Source organism: Cherax quadricarinatus, chromosome 15 (genome assembly GCF_038502225.1).
Source record: "Cherax quadricarinatus isolate ZL_2023a chromosome 15, ASM3850222v1, whole genome shotgun sequence".
Taxonomy (NCBI): domain Eukaryota; kingdom Metazoa; phylum Arthropoda; class Malacostraca; order Decapoda; family Parastacidae; genus Cherax; species Cherax quadricarinatus.
In genome coordinates, this window is record NC_091306.1 from 28770563 (window position 1) to 28788324 (window position 17762).

A 17762-nucleotide genomic window follows, 5' to 3' on the forward strand; every position below is an offset into this window, starting at 1 on the left:
CCATGACATAAGTAACACATAAATACTGTGCCTAGCACACACCTAACCACAAAAACCTATAACACCACTGTTGCCCAACTTTATTTACACTATCTGACGTGCATTAACCTCTTTACTCTCAAAACAAAACTGAAAATTGTAGAACACCAGTGACGAACAATAATGCACAGACAAACATATCACAGCATATCTCTGGACACTGTGCATGATCACAGCATCAACACTATGCAGTGCAAGGCACCTAGAACAAGTTGGAGCAAATACATGCAATTATTATAGCAATCTCCAAATTACAATGTCATTACCGTAAATCAATATTACCACACACAATATGTATAATAAGTGTATAGTCCAGTCACACAAAAAACTGGCCAGCTTCACAGGTGCTAGCACCCGTGGTCCACATATTATTCACTCACGCATCACTCATCCAACATTCTCGCAAACATTTGTTATCCAGTACCAGGGAGGCAACCCTGTTTTCACCCATGACTTCCCTACCCCAGCAACACTTTCCAATCATACCCTCCCCTCAAGTCTAATAAAACAAGTCTAATAAAACCTGTAACGTAAGTTGCCTATATCCCTCTGAAAAATCCTTCACCCACCTCCTCCCATAAATTTCCTTATTTCTGCATACCGTTTTATAGAACGTTACCGCTAACACCCTCCTCTTCACCTCAGTAACCTGTTTCCCCCACAATCCCCACACTATATAGATATAATCTGCCATAATGTATCCCACAGCTCTGATTACACTTTCCTCCCAACCCCCCACGTCGAGACTTAATGCTCTCAATACAGAAATTCCTTTACCTCCTATCCTATTTATCACCCTATTTAACCACCCCTTGACACTCCTCATTCCATCACAAAAATATACTACATGAAAGGCCGACTCCTCCCCACCACATATCCCACACTCCCCCCCGTCAACGACTCGTCTATCCCGTAGAACCACACCCGACGGTAAAATGCCGTGCAGAAAACGATACATTACATCCCGAACACGAGGTTGCAACCTCATCCTACTCAACCTATTCCATATACTTTCCCATGCATACATTGGGAAAATTCCCTCTACAGGCGCTACAACCCTCCCGGCTAACAATCTACACAACCTACCTATTTTAACCTTTGCTGGCTCTCGATCCCACGCCAGAGCCCTCAACACAGTTTCACACTCATGCAACTCAACTCCTGTATACATCCGTTGCAATCTGTTATGGATCCTGGCCAAACCCCCCCCCCCACCCACACTTTCCCTCATCACCTCCCTTTTAATGAAGACACATTTGACCCTCCGCTTTAAGTCCAGCAATCCCAGCCCCCCCTTACTTACAGGTAACATTACCACATCCCTTTTAATCCAATCACAGCTCGAACCCCACAAGAATTTAAAAACCTTCCTAAGTATGTTCGTTATTGCTGGCCCAGTTAATGGGAACACGGCTGCCACGTGCCATACTTTGCTTACAGTAAGATATTAATAACAATGGCACGCTGCACAAGGGTCAAATGATAAGGTCGCAATGCACCCAAGCGTCCCTGAATCCTTTCTACCATCCTAAGCGAGTTTTCCATGCGTGCCACAGTTAGATCGTCTGCATAAATAAGACCGCAAATTTTTAACGAATTCACCTGCCTCCTCACAACTGCACTACCCCAATCAACTCTTCCTGCCCAAGCTCCTAACCCCATGACCATGGATTTATCTGAATTTACCCTCATACCAGTTGCCCCTGCGAACATTTGTACTACCCCGTCTAATGTGTCCATTGACATCCCCTCCCTGATCAGAACAGTTGTATAATCCACATACCCAATTAAAACTGGCCAAACCCTCGCAACCTCACACCCTGGTCCCTCTACGTGACACATACGCTGCTCCATCAATCTATAAAAGGGGTCCTGTACGCACGCAAACAATAATTGTGACATAGGACACCCCTGCCTAAGTCCCCTACCCATTACAATCTTCCCACCCAATCGACCATTAATCTGTACCCTCGCCATTGCACCTCCATACAACGCCTCAACCCAACCCACTATTTCTTCCCCAAACCCCTGACCCCTGAGGATGGCTTTCAATGCTTTCCGATCCACTCTATCGTATGCCCCTTGCCAATCGAGCGCCACCAAACCTCCCTCCCTCCCCCCTTCCTTTTGCCTCCACGAATTCCCTAAGTAACCCATGCCCCTCCACCATAGACCTCCCTGGCAAACCAAACTGAGTTTTTGATACTACCCGCCCCACCACACACTTGACCCGATTTCCCAAAATCTTCGCAAACAATTTATAATCTGCGCATAACAACGAGATCGCCCGGTAATCCCGAAGTGTATGCTGCCCCTTACCCTTCGGTACCAATACAACGACAGCCGTTGCCTGCTTCTCACCCAGCTCACCTCTCTCCTTCATGCAATTTAATAACCTAACCAGAAAATGCCTCAATAATTCCCAATGCTGCTGATAAAACTCTGCCGGGAGTCCATCAATTCCCGGTGCTTTGCCCTTTTGCATTCCACTTAAAGCCCTCCATATTTCCCCCTCAGTTATTTCCCCACCCAGTGCTTCCCTATCACTGTTACGCAACTGACATACCACACTCCCACACACCTGTTCTAAAACCCCATCCTCTACCCCTTCTCGTTGCCAGTACTTCTCATACCACTTGTCAGCAAACGCCCCCATTCCTTCCGTAGCTTGTATGACCTGCCCCTCCCTGTACCCTCCTATCGACTCATGAACCTCCAACCATGGAATAGTCATTGCCTGCTGTCTTTGTTTCTGCCTACGCAATACGCACGATGAAGGTCTATCGCCCCATAGCACCTCTTCCACCCCCGCCTGTACCCGCACCGCTTGGAACCTCTCATCCTGTACCTCACGCAGCCTCCCTTTAATTGCCATAATTTCATCCATTGGATAAGTGCCCGCCACCGCCCCCCTCGCATAACAACCCCATAATCTATCCTCCAAATAGTTAGCAAGCCCATATTTTAAAGAATTGATACGTTTCCCTCCTAATAACGCAGTTCCAGTCCCCACTAACGACGGCCACTGCAGGTAAACCACGTAAGAAGAAAACTAGTTCTTCACATACAAAATCCCTTTTTACCCTCACATCATTTTCCGCTGGTGCATACACACTTACAAAAGATACCCTCTGCCCCATCCACCACCCATCCACGCGCAATACTCTTCCCCCCCTCCCCCCTCACTTCTTAGCAACACAAACGGGCTTGCCTCCCTGATCAATATACCCACACCACCTTTCAGACGTGCAGATGGCAGAGTCATGACCTGAAACCCCTCCACCTCGAGCACTCTTCCCTCCTTGAAATTGTGTTCTTGCAGGAACACTACATCCACCCTATATTTATACAGAAACATTCGAAACCATTCCTTCTTCACACTATTACACAGTCCATTTACGTTCACAGTCATACACCTAAGGCCTCTTTATAGTTTCCAACCCTTCCTCCTCACTTCATTCATCCCAGGGCCTCCTGCCCCAGAGCCAGCACAAGGCTTCACACCATCAACCCCCCCCCTTTTTTGCGATGCCTCTTATCGTGACTACTTCGACATTGCTCCTCCTTCCTCCCAGACCTCTGCGCCGGCGTCAGGACATCATCTGAGTCTGACGCCGCCGCTCTCTTCCTCGTGATGCCCTCTACATCCATGTTATCTTCTGAGGTTCCCTCACGATGAACCTCAACCTCCACCACGCCTCGTTCCACAGCACACGGCGACAACTCACTCTTACTAGTTGGCCCGTCAACCCTGCTATGTTTTTTATCCTTACATTCCTCTACAGGCAACGCCGTGCCTCTCACCAGCTCAGGAACAACATCCTCTGCAGGCGGCGTCAATGTCCTTAACACTTCCTGAAGCTCTTCCTCTAGAGCCTGCACCTCCTCCTGCACTTGCACTTCTGTACTTTTCCCTTGTGTAGTAACAGATCCTTTTACATCACAGCTTACCTCACACATGTCAGTCTCCTCTTTGGAATCCTCCACCTCTTCACTCCACAAGTGCCCAGGCCCTTGCTTTCGCGCGGGGCTCTCAACAGCTATCACGCTGGTAACTGGTGCTTCACCAGTTTGTGCTGGCGCCCTCCTCAGCTTCACGCACTCTGCCGCCATATGGTCGTACGCCCCACATATTCTGCACGTACATCTCTGTCCGGCATACGATACCATAACTTGCGTCCTGAAGTCCTCCAACACGACGTAAGACGGTATGGGATGTCTCAGAGTCATCTTCAGGGAAGAGGTACCCTCCGGACGTCCCATGTAAGCACCTGCCGTCCACTTGCCTTTTTGTGCCAGATGTACGGTTCCATATGTCTCAAAAACACTCCTGATGTCAGCCTCATCTGCCTCAAATGGGACATTACGTATCTTAACCCACGTAAAGTGGCGAGATACGTCGATCAAACGCACCTTCATAGCTGGAGTAGCGTCAAGACTCACGTCTTGGAATCTCGTCACCAAAGACTCATACACGGACGTGGAATTCAGTTTGACGAAGATTCTATAAGCCCCATTCAGGGCTACACCATACACCTCATCGTCCTGGATTCCATAGGTCTCCCTAATGATTGTTGGGAGTAAGACTTGCACTGAAGAGGGTGAAATCGCCCCACGAAGCAGCTCAATACCAATGGTATTTACGCGCCTCCTCACACTCAGTGCCATGTTGATACAAGGTAGCTCGCCTGAAAACAGCAGAGGGGTGCAGAGCACAACTGCACTCTACCGTGGTCAGGCAGCGAATGAACAGAGCAATTATTATTATTGCATCTTCAACTCTAGTGAGAGACTCTTAGCTACTACCTCGCCTGGTGTAGCTGCTGCTACTTGGTAACAGTGCTAGATAGTGATTTTATTGTACCTGCACGCCAGCACATTGTTTATTTAGGTACAGGTACACGTAAGTACAATTATCAGTATCTGGTGCCTGGTGGCAAAAGCTCTCGCTTCACATGGTGAGGGTCCCGGGTGGAAAAATGGCACGTGTTTCCTTACACAGGTTGTCTATGTTATAACCCATCAGTATAAAATGGGTACCTGGGTGTTAGTTGACTGGTGTAGGTTGCATCCTGGGACAAAACTGACCAATTTGCCTGAAATGTTCTGTGTAACAAGGAGCTTTCTATATAGTAGTATGTCATTGATGTCAGCTAGGCCTGTATACCTTGTACATGTATTTGTAGTAAATAAAGATATTATTATTATTATTATTATTATTATTATTATTATTATTATTATTATTATTATTATCTCAGCCATGGACACACCTTGTGGTGCGCGGTCGCCATAACAGCAAATCAGGAGCCGTATAAACGAATTTTTGGATTGTAATTTGAATTGTCATTGTATCAGCGAAGTGGTGTTAAGCGGAGCCCACCTGTACCAGAGTCTACTTTCACACTCGTATTGAATACACAAGGGTCATTAAGGCCCATATCAGGGATGAAAGTATACCTGATTAGTAGGGTTTAGGTGGCACAGCCTTAATAACCTTTTGTCAATAAGGTTTTAAACCTAACAAACTAACCAAACCAAGAAAAACATGTTCAGTGTAAATCCACCAATCCAAGAAAAGCATGATGAGTGCTAAAGCATGATGAGTGCTAAAGCATGATGAGTGCTAAAGCATGATGAGTGCTAAAGCATGATGAGTGCTAAAGCATGATGAGTGCTAAAGCATGATGAGTGCTAAAGCATGCAAAACCTTTTTTCTTGTTTAATTGTTGTATCCATGTGATGATACTTGTTAATGAGAATTGAGGTTATTTTAATTTCTCCTTACTTTTAGGTATATTCGTTCCAACAGCATCAACCTTCGTTTCTAATGCAATACATACTCTTGGTTATGCTAGACGTACTACTGGATACTGGGCTCATGGCCTTCAAGTAAGTCTGTGTCATCACTTACTGATTTATAGATTAAATCAAGAACAATGTCTTCCTCATATATTGGACATATTGTCTTCTTTGTATTTTACAATTTGGTGAATACCACAATTTTATAGTAACAATTGATATATATATATATTTTATTTTGCAGATTTATATGCTGGAGAACATTATCAGCCAGTGGATATTTATGCATGGCACTGATTCATGGTTTAATTTTCTGCAGCGTAATGTAAAAGAGTGTCAGTCGTGAACTTCTAACAAAATCAATTTTACGAGCATACTCAGTACACGTGAAGATTATTTTATGAAATGGATTTTGCTAATCTATTCGTTCTGTTTTTTTTATATATTCAGTGTTAAAATCCTATAACATTGTTAACAAAACCTAGATTAGATATCTCACCCAACTTAACTTTAACTAATGTAATTTTTCTTAACTAAATTTATAATATATCATTAAACAAACTGTGGCATGGCCGAGGATCGATCCCGTGTTACCTTGTCCCGCCCCATGGAAGGCAAGACAACGTTTGCGATGCTCTAACCACTGGACCAGCACTCCAACAAATACCATGCACCCATTACAATACTACTGGGTGAATGGCATTATATATATATATATATATATATATATATATATATATATATATATATATATATATATATATATATATATATATATATATATATATATATATATATATATATATATATATATATATATATATATATATATATATATATATATATATATATAATACATCGGCCGATTCCCACCAAGGCAGGGTGGCCCGAAAAAGAAAAACTTTCATCATTCACTCCATCACTCTCTTGCCAGACGGGTGCTTACACTACAGTTATAAAACTGCAACATTAACACCGCTCCTTCAGTGTGCAGACACTGTACTTTCAGTCTCTAGGACTCAAGTCTGGCCTACCAGTTTCCCTGAATCCCTTCATAAATGTTACTTTGCTCACACTCCAACAGCACGTCAAGTATTAAAAGCCATTTGTCTCCATTCACTCCTATCAAATACGCTCAGGCATGCTTGCTGGAAGTCCAAGCCCCTCGCACACAAAACCTCCTTTACCCTCTCCCTCCAACCCTTCCTAGGCCGACCCATACCTCGGCCGACCCCTACCTCGCCTTCCCTCCACTACTTTTGTTAGATTCTCTCTACATGTCCGAACCACCTCAACAACCCCTCTTCAGCCCTCTTGGTAATAGTTTTGGTAATCCCGCACCTCCTCCTCCTAATTTCCAAACTACGAATTCTCTGCATTATATTCACACCACACATTGCCCTCAGACATGGCATCTCCACTGCCTCCAGCCGCCTTCTCATTGCAACATTCACCACTCATGCTTCACACCCATACAAGTGTTGGTTTAACCCTCCCCTCAAACATCTCCTTGCCAACCTCAACAGAACACATGACCATAATACAAGGCACAGATCACTCTTTGATGTTCCTCGTGTCCATCTCACGCTATGCAAAAACTCAATGCACATAAAAGGCCCTAAAATCTGGAATTCATTACCTGTAAATATAAAAGAAACACTACCTGTTTATAAATTCAAGTCTCTTCTCAAAGTTCACTTACTCACTCAAAACCAAAGAAATACTGAATAACAGAACCATATAAATTGTATATCCTAAATGTTACTCACAATTATATCACACAAATGTTAAACCTAACTTTGCTTCATTCATTCATTAAAGATTTGCCGGTACTTCCGGCCCGGGTCTTCTCCAGATGGTGACCCGGCGGTGGCCCCCGGGGCGGGGGTGTCGATCGTCTTCTTCATTCTTCTATCTTCTCTCTTGGGCCCTCCGGTTGGAGGGTAACTTCTTCTTCTATCTTGCACTGACTCCCCAAGTGGGGAGTGTCTTCTTTCTTTCTCGTCGGCAGGCATCGCAAGGTCAAGGGTCTTCAGGCACTTGTAGCCCCATCAAATGTTGGTAGTGTGGCATTGGTTCTAGGTGATTCAGACTTTTACCTAGAAAGCGGTACAGGCTCCATTGGATTTTTTTTTTTTTTTTTTTTTTTTTTTTTTTTTTTTTTTTTTTTTTAAAGCGGGGGGGGAGAGGAGGTAGGGGAGTGAAAGAGGGAAGAGTAGGAGAGGTGATAGATGGAGCGTAGTGGCGACTCGTAGTTGTATGTGGCGGCGTCATCGAGGTGGTGGGTGGGCAGCCAGGATGGGGATGAGAGTTCCCAGGTCTTGGGTGGCGAGGTACACCAGCCGGGCTGCGGTGTCTTCTCGGTTCGGGTCCCCAGGCGCCATTGGGAAGTGCCTTCGTCGGAGTGACACCGTCGCTGGACAGTCGAGGAGGTAGTGCACTAGTGGACCTGGGACCATCTGGTTGCAATGGCAGCAGCGCTCCTCTCGCACGCGGTCAATGAGTCTTCTGGCAGTAGGGTAGCCAAGTCGCAGCCGGTGGACCCCAACCTGCAACTTCCTGTCTAGCCTCCGCATTCTCGGCGGGGGCTCCCCACGGGTCGCCCTGTCATACCAGATCCGGCTCCGCGATGTGCCTGGCCCTGGTAGCGGGTGCCTGGCTGCATCAGCTGCCCACAGATCCACCTGCCTTCGGCTGATAGCAATGGTGGTCACTGGCTGGGCCTCAAGGGTTGCCGACTTCGCCGCTCGATCTGCCGCATCATTCCCAGCGAGGTCGATGTGGCTCGGTATCCAGTTGATTGTTGCTTGCTGTCCCTGCTCCTTAAGTGTCTGCAGGTCCTTCCTGATGGCAGTAATTAGCCGGATGTTGTCCCTGGGCTCCCTGTGCATGACGGCCTGGATCGCCGCTCTGGAGTCCACATGAATGACTGGGGGTCGCCGATGATCCAGGAGTGTGTGTTGCAGGGCCCTCTGGATGGCATGGAGTTCTGCCTGGAGAATTGTGCAGTGATCTTGGAGACGCCATCCAGCCGTCAGAGTGGCATGGTGCACCCCGGCACCTGTGCGACAAGCCTCTGGATCCCGGGAGCCATCGGTGTAATATACGGCGCACCCAGGGTGCTCTGCTGCTGCAATACTCACTGCAGCCCATTGCTGCAGCACGTGTTGTGGACAGTGACGCTTGCCAACTGGGAGGTCTTGGATGTGGATCACAACTGCTTCTGGTGCCCAGGGCGGGAGTACAGAGTACCCCGCCACAGGCCGGTCACAGCCCTTGTCGACTATAAGCGCCATGGGGAGGAGTTTGCTTGCTACATCAGCCGCTGACCACACCCACAGCCGGCCAGAAGACTCCCTGAGGTCTCCCTGTTGCCGTTCAAGGAGGTGTTGCAGCAGTCCCTCTCCACCGGGGAGTTGTACGTACTTGGCCACCCTCCTGGCTGCCACAAGGGCGATTCTGTCGCGTAGCGGCTGCAATTGAGCCTCATGATTCAGGGGCACAGTGTTCGTCCACCTCGGCGCCCCCAACATGATCCGAGCTGCAGTATTTTGGACGACGTTGAGTCTTCGAAGGTGCGTTGGGCGGGCATGGACAAGGGTAAGTGCCCCATAATCGATGAGAGAGCGCACCGCCTGCACATAGAATAATCGGAGAATGTCACGGCTGGCCCCTGACCTAGGGCTGGCGAGGGCCCGCATGGCGGTGACCCGTTGCATGGTCCGCTCTCTGACGTACTCCGCCTGATTCCAAAAGGAGAGCCGATTGTCGATGTGCACTCCCAGGTACAGGTAGCTACTGACCCAGTCGAGATTGACTCCTGACATCTGCAGTCTCCCCTCCGGCACATTGGCATGCAGGATCATGGCCTTGGATTTTTCTGCTGAGACCTTGAGGCCGAGACGACGGCAGGCGGTGGAGAGGAGGTTAAGGTCACGTTGGGCTCTATGCATCAAACCACATCTCTCGGTGATGATGAGGGCAAGATCATCAGCGTAGCTGAGCAGCTGGGTGCCTAAAGAGAATGGCAGCTGCACCAGCTCATGCATCAGGACATTGAAGAGAGCGGGGCTGAGGACCCCTCCCTGCGGGGTGCCGTTTTCAAGGGGCCTGAGGGTGGACACTTGTCCCTGGAAACGCACTCGTGCACACCTGCCCTGCAGGTATGAAGAGATCCAGGCAAGGAGCCTTCCCTTCACGCCCCTGCCTGCTAGGAGGTCAAGGATGGCTGGTGCGCTGGCAAGCTCAAAGGCTTTCTCGAGGTCCAGGAAGACAACAATTTTGGGTCTCTTGTTTGACCCAATGCCTGCAAGGAGGGTGGTGATGCTCTCTGCTGTGCCCACTCCTCGTGTGAAGCCGTATATGTGACGGTGTTCCGGGCCAAGCTTCCACTGTAGTCGCTCAAGGATCATCCTCTCAGCCGTCTTGGACAGACAGCTGGTGAGAGAGATGGGCCTCATGCTTTCCGGGTCCCTGGGCTTGGGGATGGGCAGGACGATGGCCTCCTTCCACGCAGTGGGGAGTTGTCCAGCCCTCCAGGAGCAGTTGATGACCTCCAAGAGTGCATCATGTCCAGAGGGGCCCGCCCTTGCGATCATACTGTAGGTGATGCCATCCTGGCCAGGGGTGGTGTCGTGTGATGTCCTGAGGGCTGCCTTCAGCTCCCGGTCGCTGAAGTCTACATCGGTGTCGTCGTGTTCGCAGCATGCAGCCTGTAGCCTGGCAGTCCTGTCTGGGAGGAGGACAGCCTGGAGGTTCTGCACATCTTGTGGCAGGCGTGCTGTTGCTGCCCTGGAAGTGAAGAGGTCGACCAGCCTCTCTGCTTCACCAGCCGGGTCATGGTGAGCACGCGCTGTTCCTCTGCGTTTTCCGGTAGCTATACCTATTTTCGCCCAGATCTCAGACAGGGTAGTGGCATGGCCGAAGGAGGCACACCATTCGAACCACTTTGCCAGGCGGACTCTGTGGGAGATGTGGCGAGCGTGCCGCACCACCTCTCTCAGTAGCCGAAGGGTGTCAGCAGTAGGGTTGCGTCTGTGGAGCCTGCGGGCACAGTTGACACGGTGGTTCTGCTCCTTGACTGTCTCGTCGTAGAACCACCAGTCCCGCTTGATGGTACCTCCAGCCTTGGTAAGTGGGATGGCCACCTCAGCCGCATGGGTGACGGCAGCTTGGAGGTTCTGGGCAGCCGCATCAGGATTGTCAGAGAGGGAGGTCGTCTCCCACCATTGCTGTATGACATCCTGGAAGCACTGCCAGTCCGCCTTCTTGAAATTCCACCGTGGAGGCGGTGTGTATGGGATGTGCTGGGTGAGCGCCAGCGTGGTGACGATCGCGAAGTGGTCGCTGGTGAGAAGTGGGTGGAGTTCCCACCTCACTCCAGGCTGCAGTCTCCGAGAGAGGAGAGTGACATCCAGTCGGTTGCCGCCGTGGTGTGTCGGCTCCCCATTGTTGAGGAGGACGACGTCAGGAACATCATCGAGCACTGCCGCCAAGTGCCTGCCCGTCTCATTGGTATGGGAGACAGAGTGGAGAAGCTCATGATGGGCGTTGATGTCCCCCGCCACGAGCACGCCCTCGAGGCGAGATATGGACAGAGCTGCAACCTCCGAGAGGTCGAGAGTAAACCGTGCGCTCCGGTACACATTGTAAATAGTCAGTGGTCCAGATGGCAGTTGCAGCGTGACAGCTTGCACCTCCACCCCTTCACCGCAGTTGATAGGGTCAGTGACGATCGAGTGGGGGATGCAATTCCGCACATAGATTGCGGTGCCCCTGGCGGGGGGCCCACCACGCTGCAGGTATGCAGAGAACCCAGGGATGCGTGGCTGTGGGGCGGGTGGGGGCTTGACAAGGGTTTCTTGGAACAGAAACACATCTATCTCATCCCGGACTGCCGCCTGGATAGCTAGGTGGAGTTTCTGCCTCAGACCACAGATGTTCCACTGGAGAATTTTTAGGGACTGCCGGGCGACCCGTCGGACTCCATCTCCTCCTGTTCGGCCATGGTCCTCCGGAACATCCGTGCGTGTTCTACCATTTCCTCGGGCGTGAAGACCTGGGTGAGGTGATCTTTCAGGGCTGCTGAGTCGACCCTCTCCAGGAGAGCCATGCTGTACACGGTAGTCAGGAGCTCCTTGCAGACCTGCCTGTCCTTCATTGATGGGAGTAGCATGGATAGCACCTCTACCACAAGCTTGATTACGGTGACAATGTGAACCTGCGAGGTGCCCTCCCTCTGGGGGGACAGGGCTTCCTTGGCTGCGGCCTGAGGTTGTTGGCCCACTCCCGCGATTGTTGCTGCTGCTGACCCGCAGGTCGCGCAGGTCTCCGTGGTTCTCTGTGCCATCTGACTGGGTGCCACGGCCTGTTTCCTGCTGCACTCGGGTGGGGACTGACTCGGACGGGAAGTCCCTTGCTGGTGTCCTGTCTGGTGCTGAGTAGCCGCAGCTCCTTGAGCAGCGTCCCTGAGCCGGGCTTGTTGTGTTCCTTTGTTCCGTTTCTGCTGAGGCTTCGAGACTTGCCCATGCCGTTGTTCCCCTTGCGGTGCAACTGGTCTCCTCTGTTGCTCCCCCAGTGCTGGGAACTCTCTGCTGTAGGGTGTGGCCGCCGCAGAGGGGCCTGTACTGGCTGCCGCGATTGGCCGGTGATGATAGTTCCATGGGTTGGGGCGTGGAGAGGGGGCATTGGTCGATGTCCCCACCTGTTGCTGTTGGGTGTTTACCGAGTTGGGCTGGGCTGTCGCCACAGGGGCCATCCGCTGTCGCACCTGTTGCCACCGCTGTACCATGACAGGACAGCCCTGGTTCCATGCGTGGTGTTTCTTGCCGCAGTTGGCGCACTAGGGTTCGGGGCGTGGGGTCTCGGGGGCGGGCTGCTTGAGCAATGCAATGCAATCCTTGGAGTCGTGCTGCTTGCTGCAGACTCCACACTTCTTCACATGTTGGCAGGTAGCCGCGATATGGTTGAAACCCTGGCAGTTGTAGCATTGTAGTGGGCCCTCTACATATGGCCGAATCTTGAACCGCCCCCACACCCCCAGTGCGACGTGGGATGGTAGGGGCCCTCGGTGGTGGATCAACATATTCCGTGTTGGAATCTTGTTGGTCCCGGTGGTCAGCCTCTCTGCCTTGACAATGTTGGTTGCATCGAGGAATCGCTCTGCTGGTATGGGTACAGGGACGTGGAGCACAACCCCCTTGTGCATCTTTTCTTGAGCCAGGAGCTCCCTTATCCTCGGATTCTCTGCAGCCATTGCCTTCAGTCGATCGTATGTGTCCTCGTCGCGTGGCTTCGCCACGATCTCTCCCCTGAGTGTGATGTCGCAGCTGAGCTTGATGGAAGGCATGGTCGCCTCCAGGTTCTTCACCATGTCGTAGTGAGGGATAATGAACTTGTTGAAGGCCACAGTTGGTTGCCTTGCAGCACGGTTCTGAGGTCTTGAGCGCCCCTGTTCCATCTCGTTCTCCTCTGTTGCCTGTGAGGCTTCGTCTGGGTTGGTTGTTCCTGGTGCCATCTGCTGAGGAGGAGGGTCCTGGGTCACTTCCATGGTCCCCATATGTTGGGGGGTGTCCACCTGCTGGGCCGGGCTTGGGTTGGCCTCGGCTGTCCTCATCGTCCCCTGGCCATCTGGGGAAGCAGCTGGGATCAGCTGAGGCGCTTCTGTGGCATCGCCCCTGCAATGCAGGTTGTCCTTGGGTTTCTTCGCTGGCCCTTCCACTTCCTCCACGTCGCCCTGACAGTCGTCGTCGCATGATGACATGGGCCGTTTGCCTCTTGGTTCCTGAGATGACATGGCCGTACAGCCACCCCAACGAGGCTCGTAGCTGTGTGCCACAGTTCCCAAGACCTATTAACAACGCAGCTGGGTTCACAGTGGTTCACAAGCGAGTATCACGTCACTCACTGGTATCGTATTGTGAAGACCTAGGTTACAAATGGATATTTTCCCAGAGCACTGAGCACACACATATGACTCACAATTGCACGAATGGCGAGGGCAATCAGGTGCTATGCGTAAACTAACACAGCACCAGGCACCTGGCGAGCTGTACCAGTGCACGAAGCACACTGGCTGGTCAGCGCCACGCCACAGCACACGTACGAATCACACGAATGCACGACAGATTCGCAATTGTGCGTAAACTAACACAAAACTCACTGCAGAATGTCTTGAAAGAAAAGCACTTAGTCACGAACGTTCCCGTGCGTAGCGATGGCGCGGCGCAGCACGCACGAACGCCCACGAATTATGTTGCCACGGTAGCACACGTATGACTGGCGTGGCTGTGCGTAAACTAACACAGAACACGCCAGACTCACTGCAGAATGTCTTGAAAGAACAGGACTTAATCACGAAAGTTCCTGTGCGTAACGGTGGCGCGGCGCAGCACGCACGAACGCCCACGAAAGCACACGAATTATGTTGCCACGGTAGCACACGTATGACTGGCGTGGCTGTGCGTAAACTAACACAGAACACGCCAGACTCACTGCAGAATGTCTTGAAAGAAAAGCACTTAGTCACGAAATTTCCTGTGAGAAACCATGCGTAAACTAACATGGACCTCACAGGGAACATCCCAGCATTCGTGAGTGCTCCCACGAATGCGTGGTCCACGCACGAAGGCGCGAACCGTGCGTAAACTAACACAGGTCGGCGAGAAGGAGTCACTCTGAACACTGAGCGATCCACTCTGAACACTCCAAAACCTCCGTATCGCGTTCTAAGGTCTATGACTGATATCAGCAGAGGGGTGCCGTGCACAACCGCACTCCACCGAGGTCAGGCAGCGACTCCTAACTTTGCTATTTTTTTTTTTTTTTTTTTCAAATACACTATCTGAATGAACAGCAATGCATGCAACCATATGACCTGTCTTTGTAATACTCATTTGTATTTTATAGTTATCTGTTTACAATAATGTCTTATCACTGATTTCATCATTGCTTAGTTAATCTTAAGTTAATTTTAAGCCAGCCCGTAATGCTATGCATAGTATAAGTGGCTTTGGCATGCTGCTCTTATCTGTATTTTTTTGTACCTCTGTATGTATGCTAAAATTTATAAATAAATAAATAAATAAAAAAACTATACTCATACATTCCCCTCTTTGGTTCCACGGACAAAGTTCTGTCTCCACAGACTCCTATGTGCACCACTCACCCTTTTCTCCTCATCAATTCTATGATTCACCTCATCCTTCATAGACCAATCTGCTGACACGTCCACTCCTAAATATCTGAATACATTCACCTCCTCCATACTCTCCCCCTCCAATCTGATATTCAATCTTTCGTCACCTAATCTTTTCGTAAAGCCTCCGTGTTCATGTGCTATCCTACTCTCCGTCTTACTCTTCTTTCAGTTATATCTCTACCATACACTTTACCAGGTATACTCAACAAATTTATTCCCCTATAATTTTTGCATTCTCTTTTGTCCCCCTTGTCTTTATACAAAGGAACTATGCACGCTCTCTGCCAATCCCTAGGTATCTTACCCTCTTCCATACATTAAATAATAGCACCAACCACTCCAAAATTATATACTCACCTGCTTTTAACATTTATATCTCTATCCCCTCAATCCTAGCTGCCTTTCCCCCCTTTCATTCTACTCACTGCCTCACGAACTTCCTTCACACACAACTGGCTCTTCCTCACTCATAAGAACATAAGAAATGAGGAACACTGCAGCAGGCCTGTTGGCCCATACTAGGCAAGTCCTTTACAATCATTCCCACTAACAAAATAATTACCCAACCCAATTTTCAATGCTACCCAAGAAATAAGTTTTGATGATTCTATTTATACATACAAGTCCCACGCAAATCCAACCCCTCTCACCGATTTATTTATCCAACCTAAATTTGAAACTACCCAACCTTATAAGAACATAAGAACATAAGAAAGGAGGAACACTGCAGCAGGCCTGTTGGCCCATACTAGGCAGGTCCTTTACAATTCATCCCACTAACAAACATTTGACCTACCCAATTTTCAATGCTACCCAAGAAATTTAGCTTCAATAACTACCCTATTTCCAAACCAATACTTTCCTATATCCTTTCGAAATCTAAACTTATCTAATTTGAATCTATTATTGCGGGTTCTCTCTTGGAGAGATATCCTCAAGACCTTATATCCGCTTTGTTAATACCCATCTTCCACTTGTACGCTTCGATCATGTCTCCCCTCATTCTTCGTCTTACAAGTGAATGTAGTTTAAGAGTCTTCAATCGTTCTTCGTACGGAAGATTTCTAATGCTATGTATTAATTTAGTCATTTTTCGCTGAATGTTTTCTAACGAATTTATATCCATTCTGTAATATGGAGACCAGAACTGAGCTGCTTAATGTAGTTGAGGCCTTACTAATGATGTATAAAGCTGCAGTATGACCTCTGGACTTCTGTTGCTTACACTTTATATAAATCCCAGTAACCTGTTTGCCTTATTACTAACGCTTAGGCATTGCTGTCTTGGTTTAAGGTTGCTGCTTACCATAACCCCCAAGTCCTTTTTGCAATCTGTATGGCTAAGTTCTACATTATTGAACTTATAAGTGCCAGGGTTATGGACACTCCCGAGCTTCAGAACCTTGCATTTATCTACATTGAACTGCATCTGACACATTTCTGACCAAGAATTGAGTTTGTCTAAATCCTCCTGAAGTTCTCTCATATTTACGTTTGAATCAATTATTCTACCATCTTAGTGTCATCGGCGAATTTGCTCATATCGCTAGTAATACTCTCATCAAGCTCATTGATATATATTATAAACAACAACGGGGCTAAGATTGTTCCCTGTGGAACGCCAATCGTTACAGATCCCCACTCGCCACGAGTGGCTTCTTCAGTCCTAATACAGAGAAAACTAAGAAAACGCGTATGTATAGTGGCAGGAGTCAGGTGAAGTGACGCGTGGGTAGTGGTGGTAGTAGTAGTAGTAGTAGTGGAACTAAGGTGGTGAGACGGATGGCTAGAGAGGGACCTGCTGACATCATGTAACAGCAGTTTCCAGAATTTTGAGATACAGTATCTCAAAATTGCTAATCAACAGGATATTACCAATTCTGGAAACTGCTGTTACATGATGTCAGCAGGTCCCTCTCTAGCCATCCGTCTCACCTCCTTAGTTCCACTACTACTAATACCTCTACCCACGCGTCACTTCACCTGACTCCTGCCACTATATATACGCATTTTCTTAGTTTTCTCTGTATTAGGACTGAAGCCACTCGTGGCGAAACGTTTCCTTTAATAAATGTCCTGAACTGTACATAAGTATCTTTTTCCACATACTCTCTGCTTCCTGTTAGTGAGCCATGACTCGATCCATGACAGCACTTTTCCCCCAGTGCCATGAGCTGCCACTTTCTTTAACAGTGTCTGGTGTGGTACTCTATCAAAACCCTTACTAAAATCTAAATAAACACTATCGAATTCTTTATCATGATCTACGGCCTCAAATGCTTTACTGAAGAAGGCAGGAACGGTATTTCTTGAATCCATGCTGTGTATCATTAATCAAGCTATGCTTATCCAGATGGCTTCTTATAATCTCAGTTGAAATTGACTAGTAATTTGCCTACAATTGAGGTCAGGCTTATTGGGCAGTAATTTGACGGTAACGACTTGTCCCCCGTTTTAAAAATAGGAATTACATTAGCCATCTTCCACATATCAGACACTACACCTGTTTGAAGAAAAATATTAAAAATATTAGTCAATGGTTCACAAAGTTCCATTTCACACTCTTCAAGAACACTTTAAAAACGTTCATCAGGGCCCGGGGATTTATTTTGCTTCAATCGGTCTATCTGCTTCACAACCATTTCACTAGTGACTGATATTGCATAATTTATCTTCTTCAAGCCCACTATAAAAATTAATTACTGGGATATTGTTAGTGTCTTCC

At 48.6% G+C, this 17762-nt stretch overlaps 1 protein-coding gene across 2 annotated transcripts in view; it reads left to right on the forward strand.

Moving 5' to 3' along the window:
- The window catches only part of LOC128692005 (inactive hydroxysteroid dehydrogenase-like protein 1), a 164436-nt gene that overhangs the window by 102545 nt on the left and 44129 nt on the right, over window positions 1-17762 (forward strand). Inside the window, exons 6-7 of one of the 2 annotated variants that reach the window (XM_070085246.1) lie at window positions 5831-5928; window positions 6083-6526. In XM_070085246.1, the coding sequence (XP_069941347.1) occupies window positions 5831-5928; window positions 6083-6184 (200 nt within the window). In that variant the 3' untranslated portion in view covers window positions 6185-6526. Of the gene's footprint in view, window positions 1-5830; window positions 5929-6082; window positions 6527-17762 lie in introns of those variants that run through there. The other variant, XM_070085245.1, reaches the window with a different exon arrangement.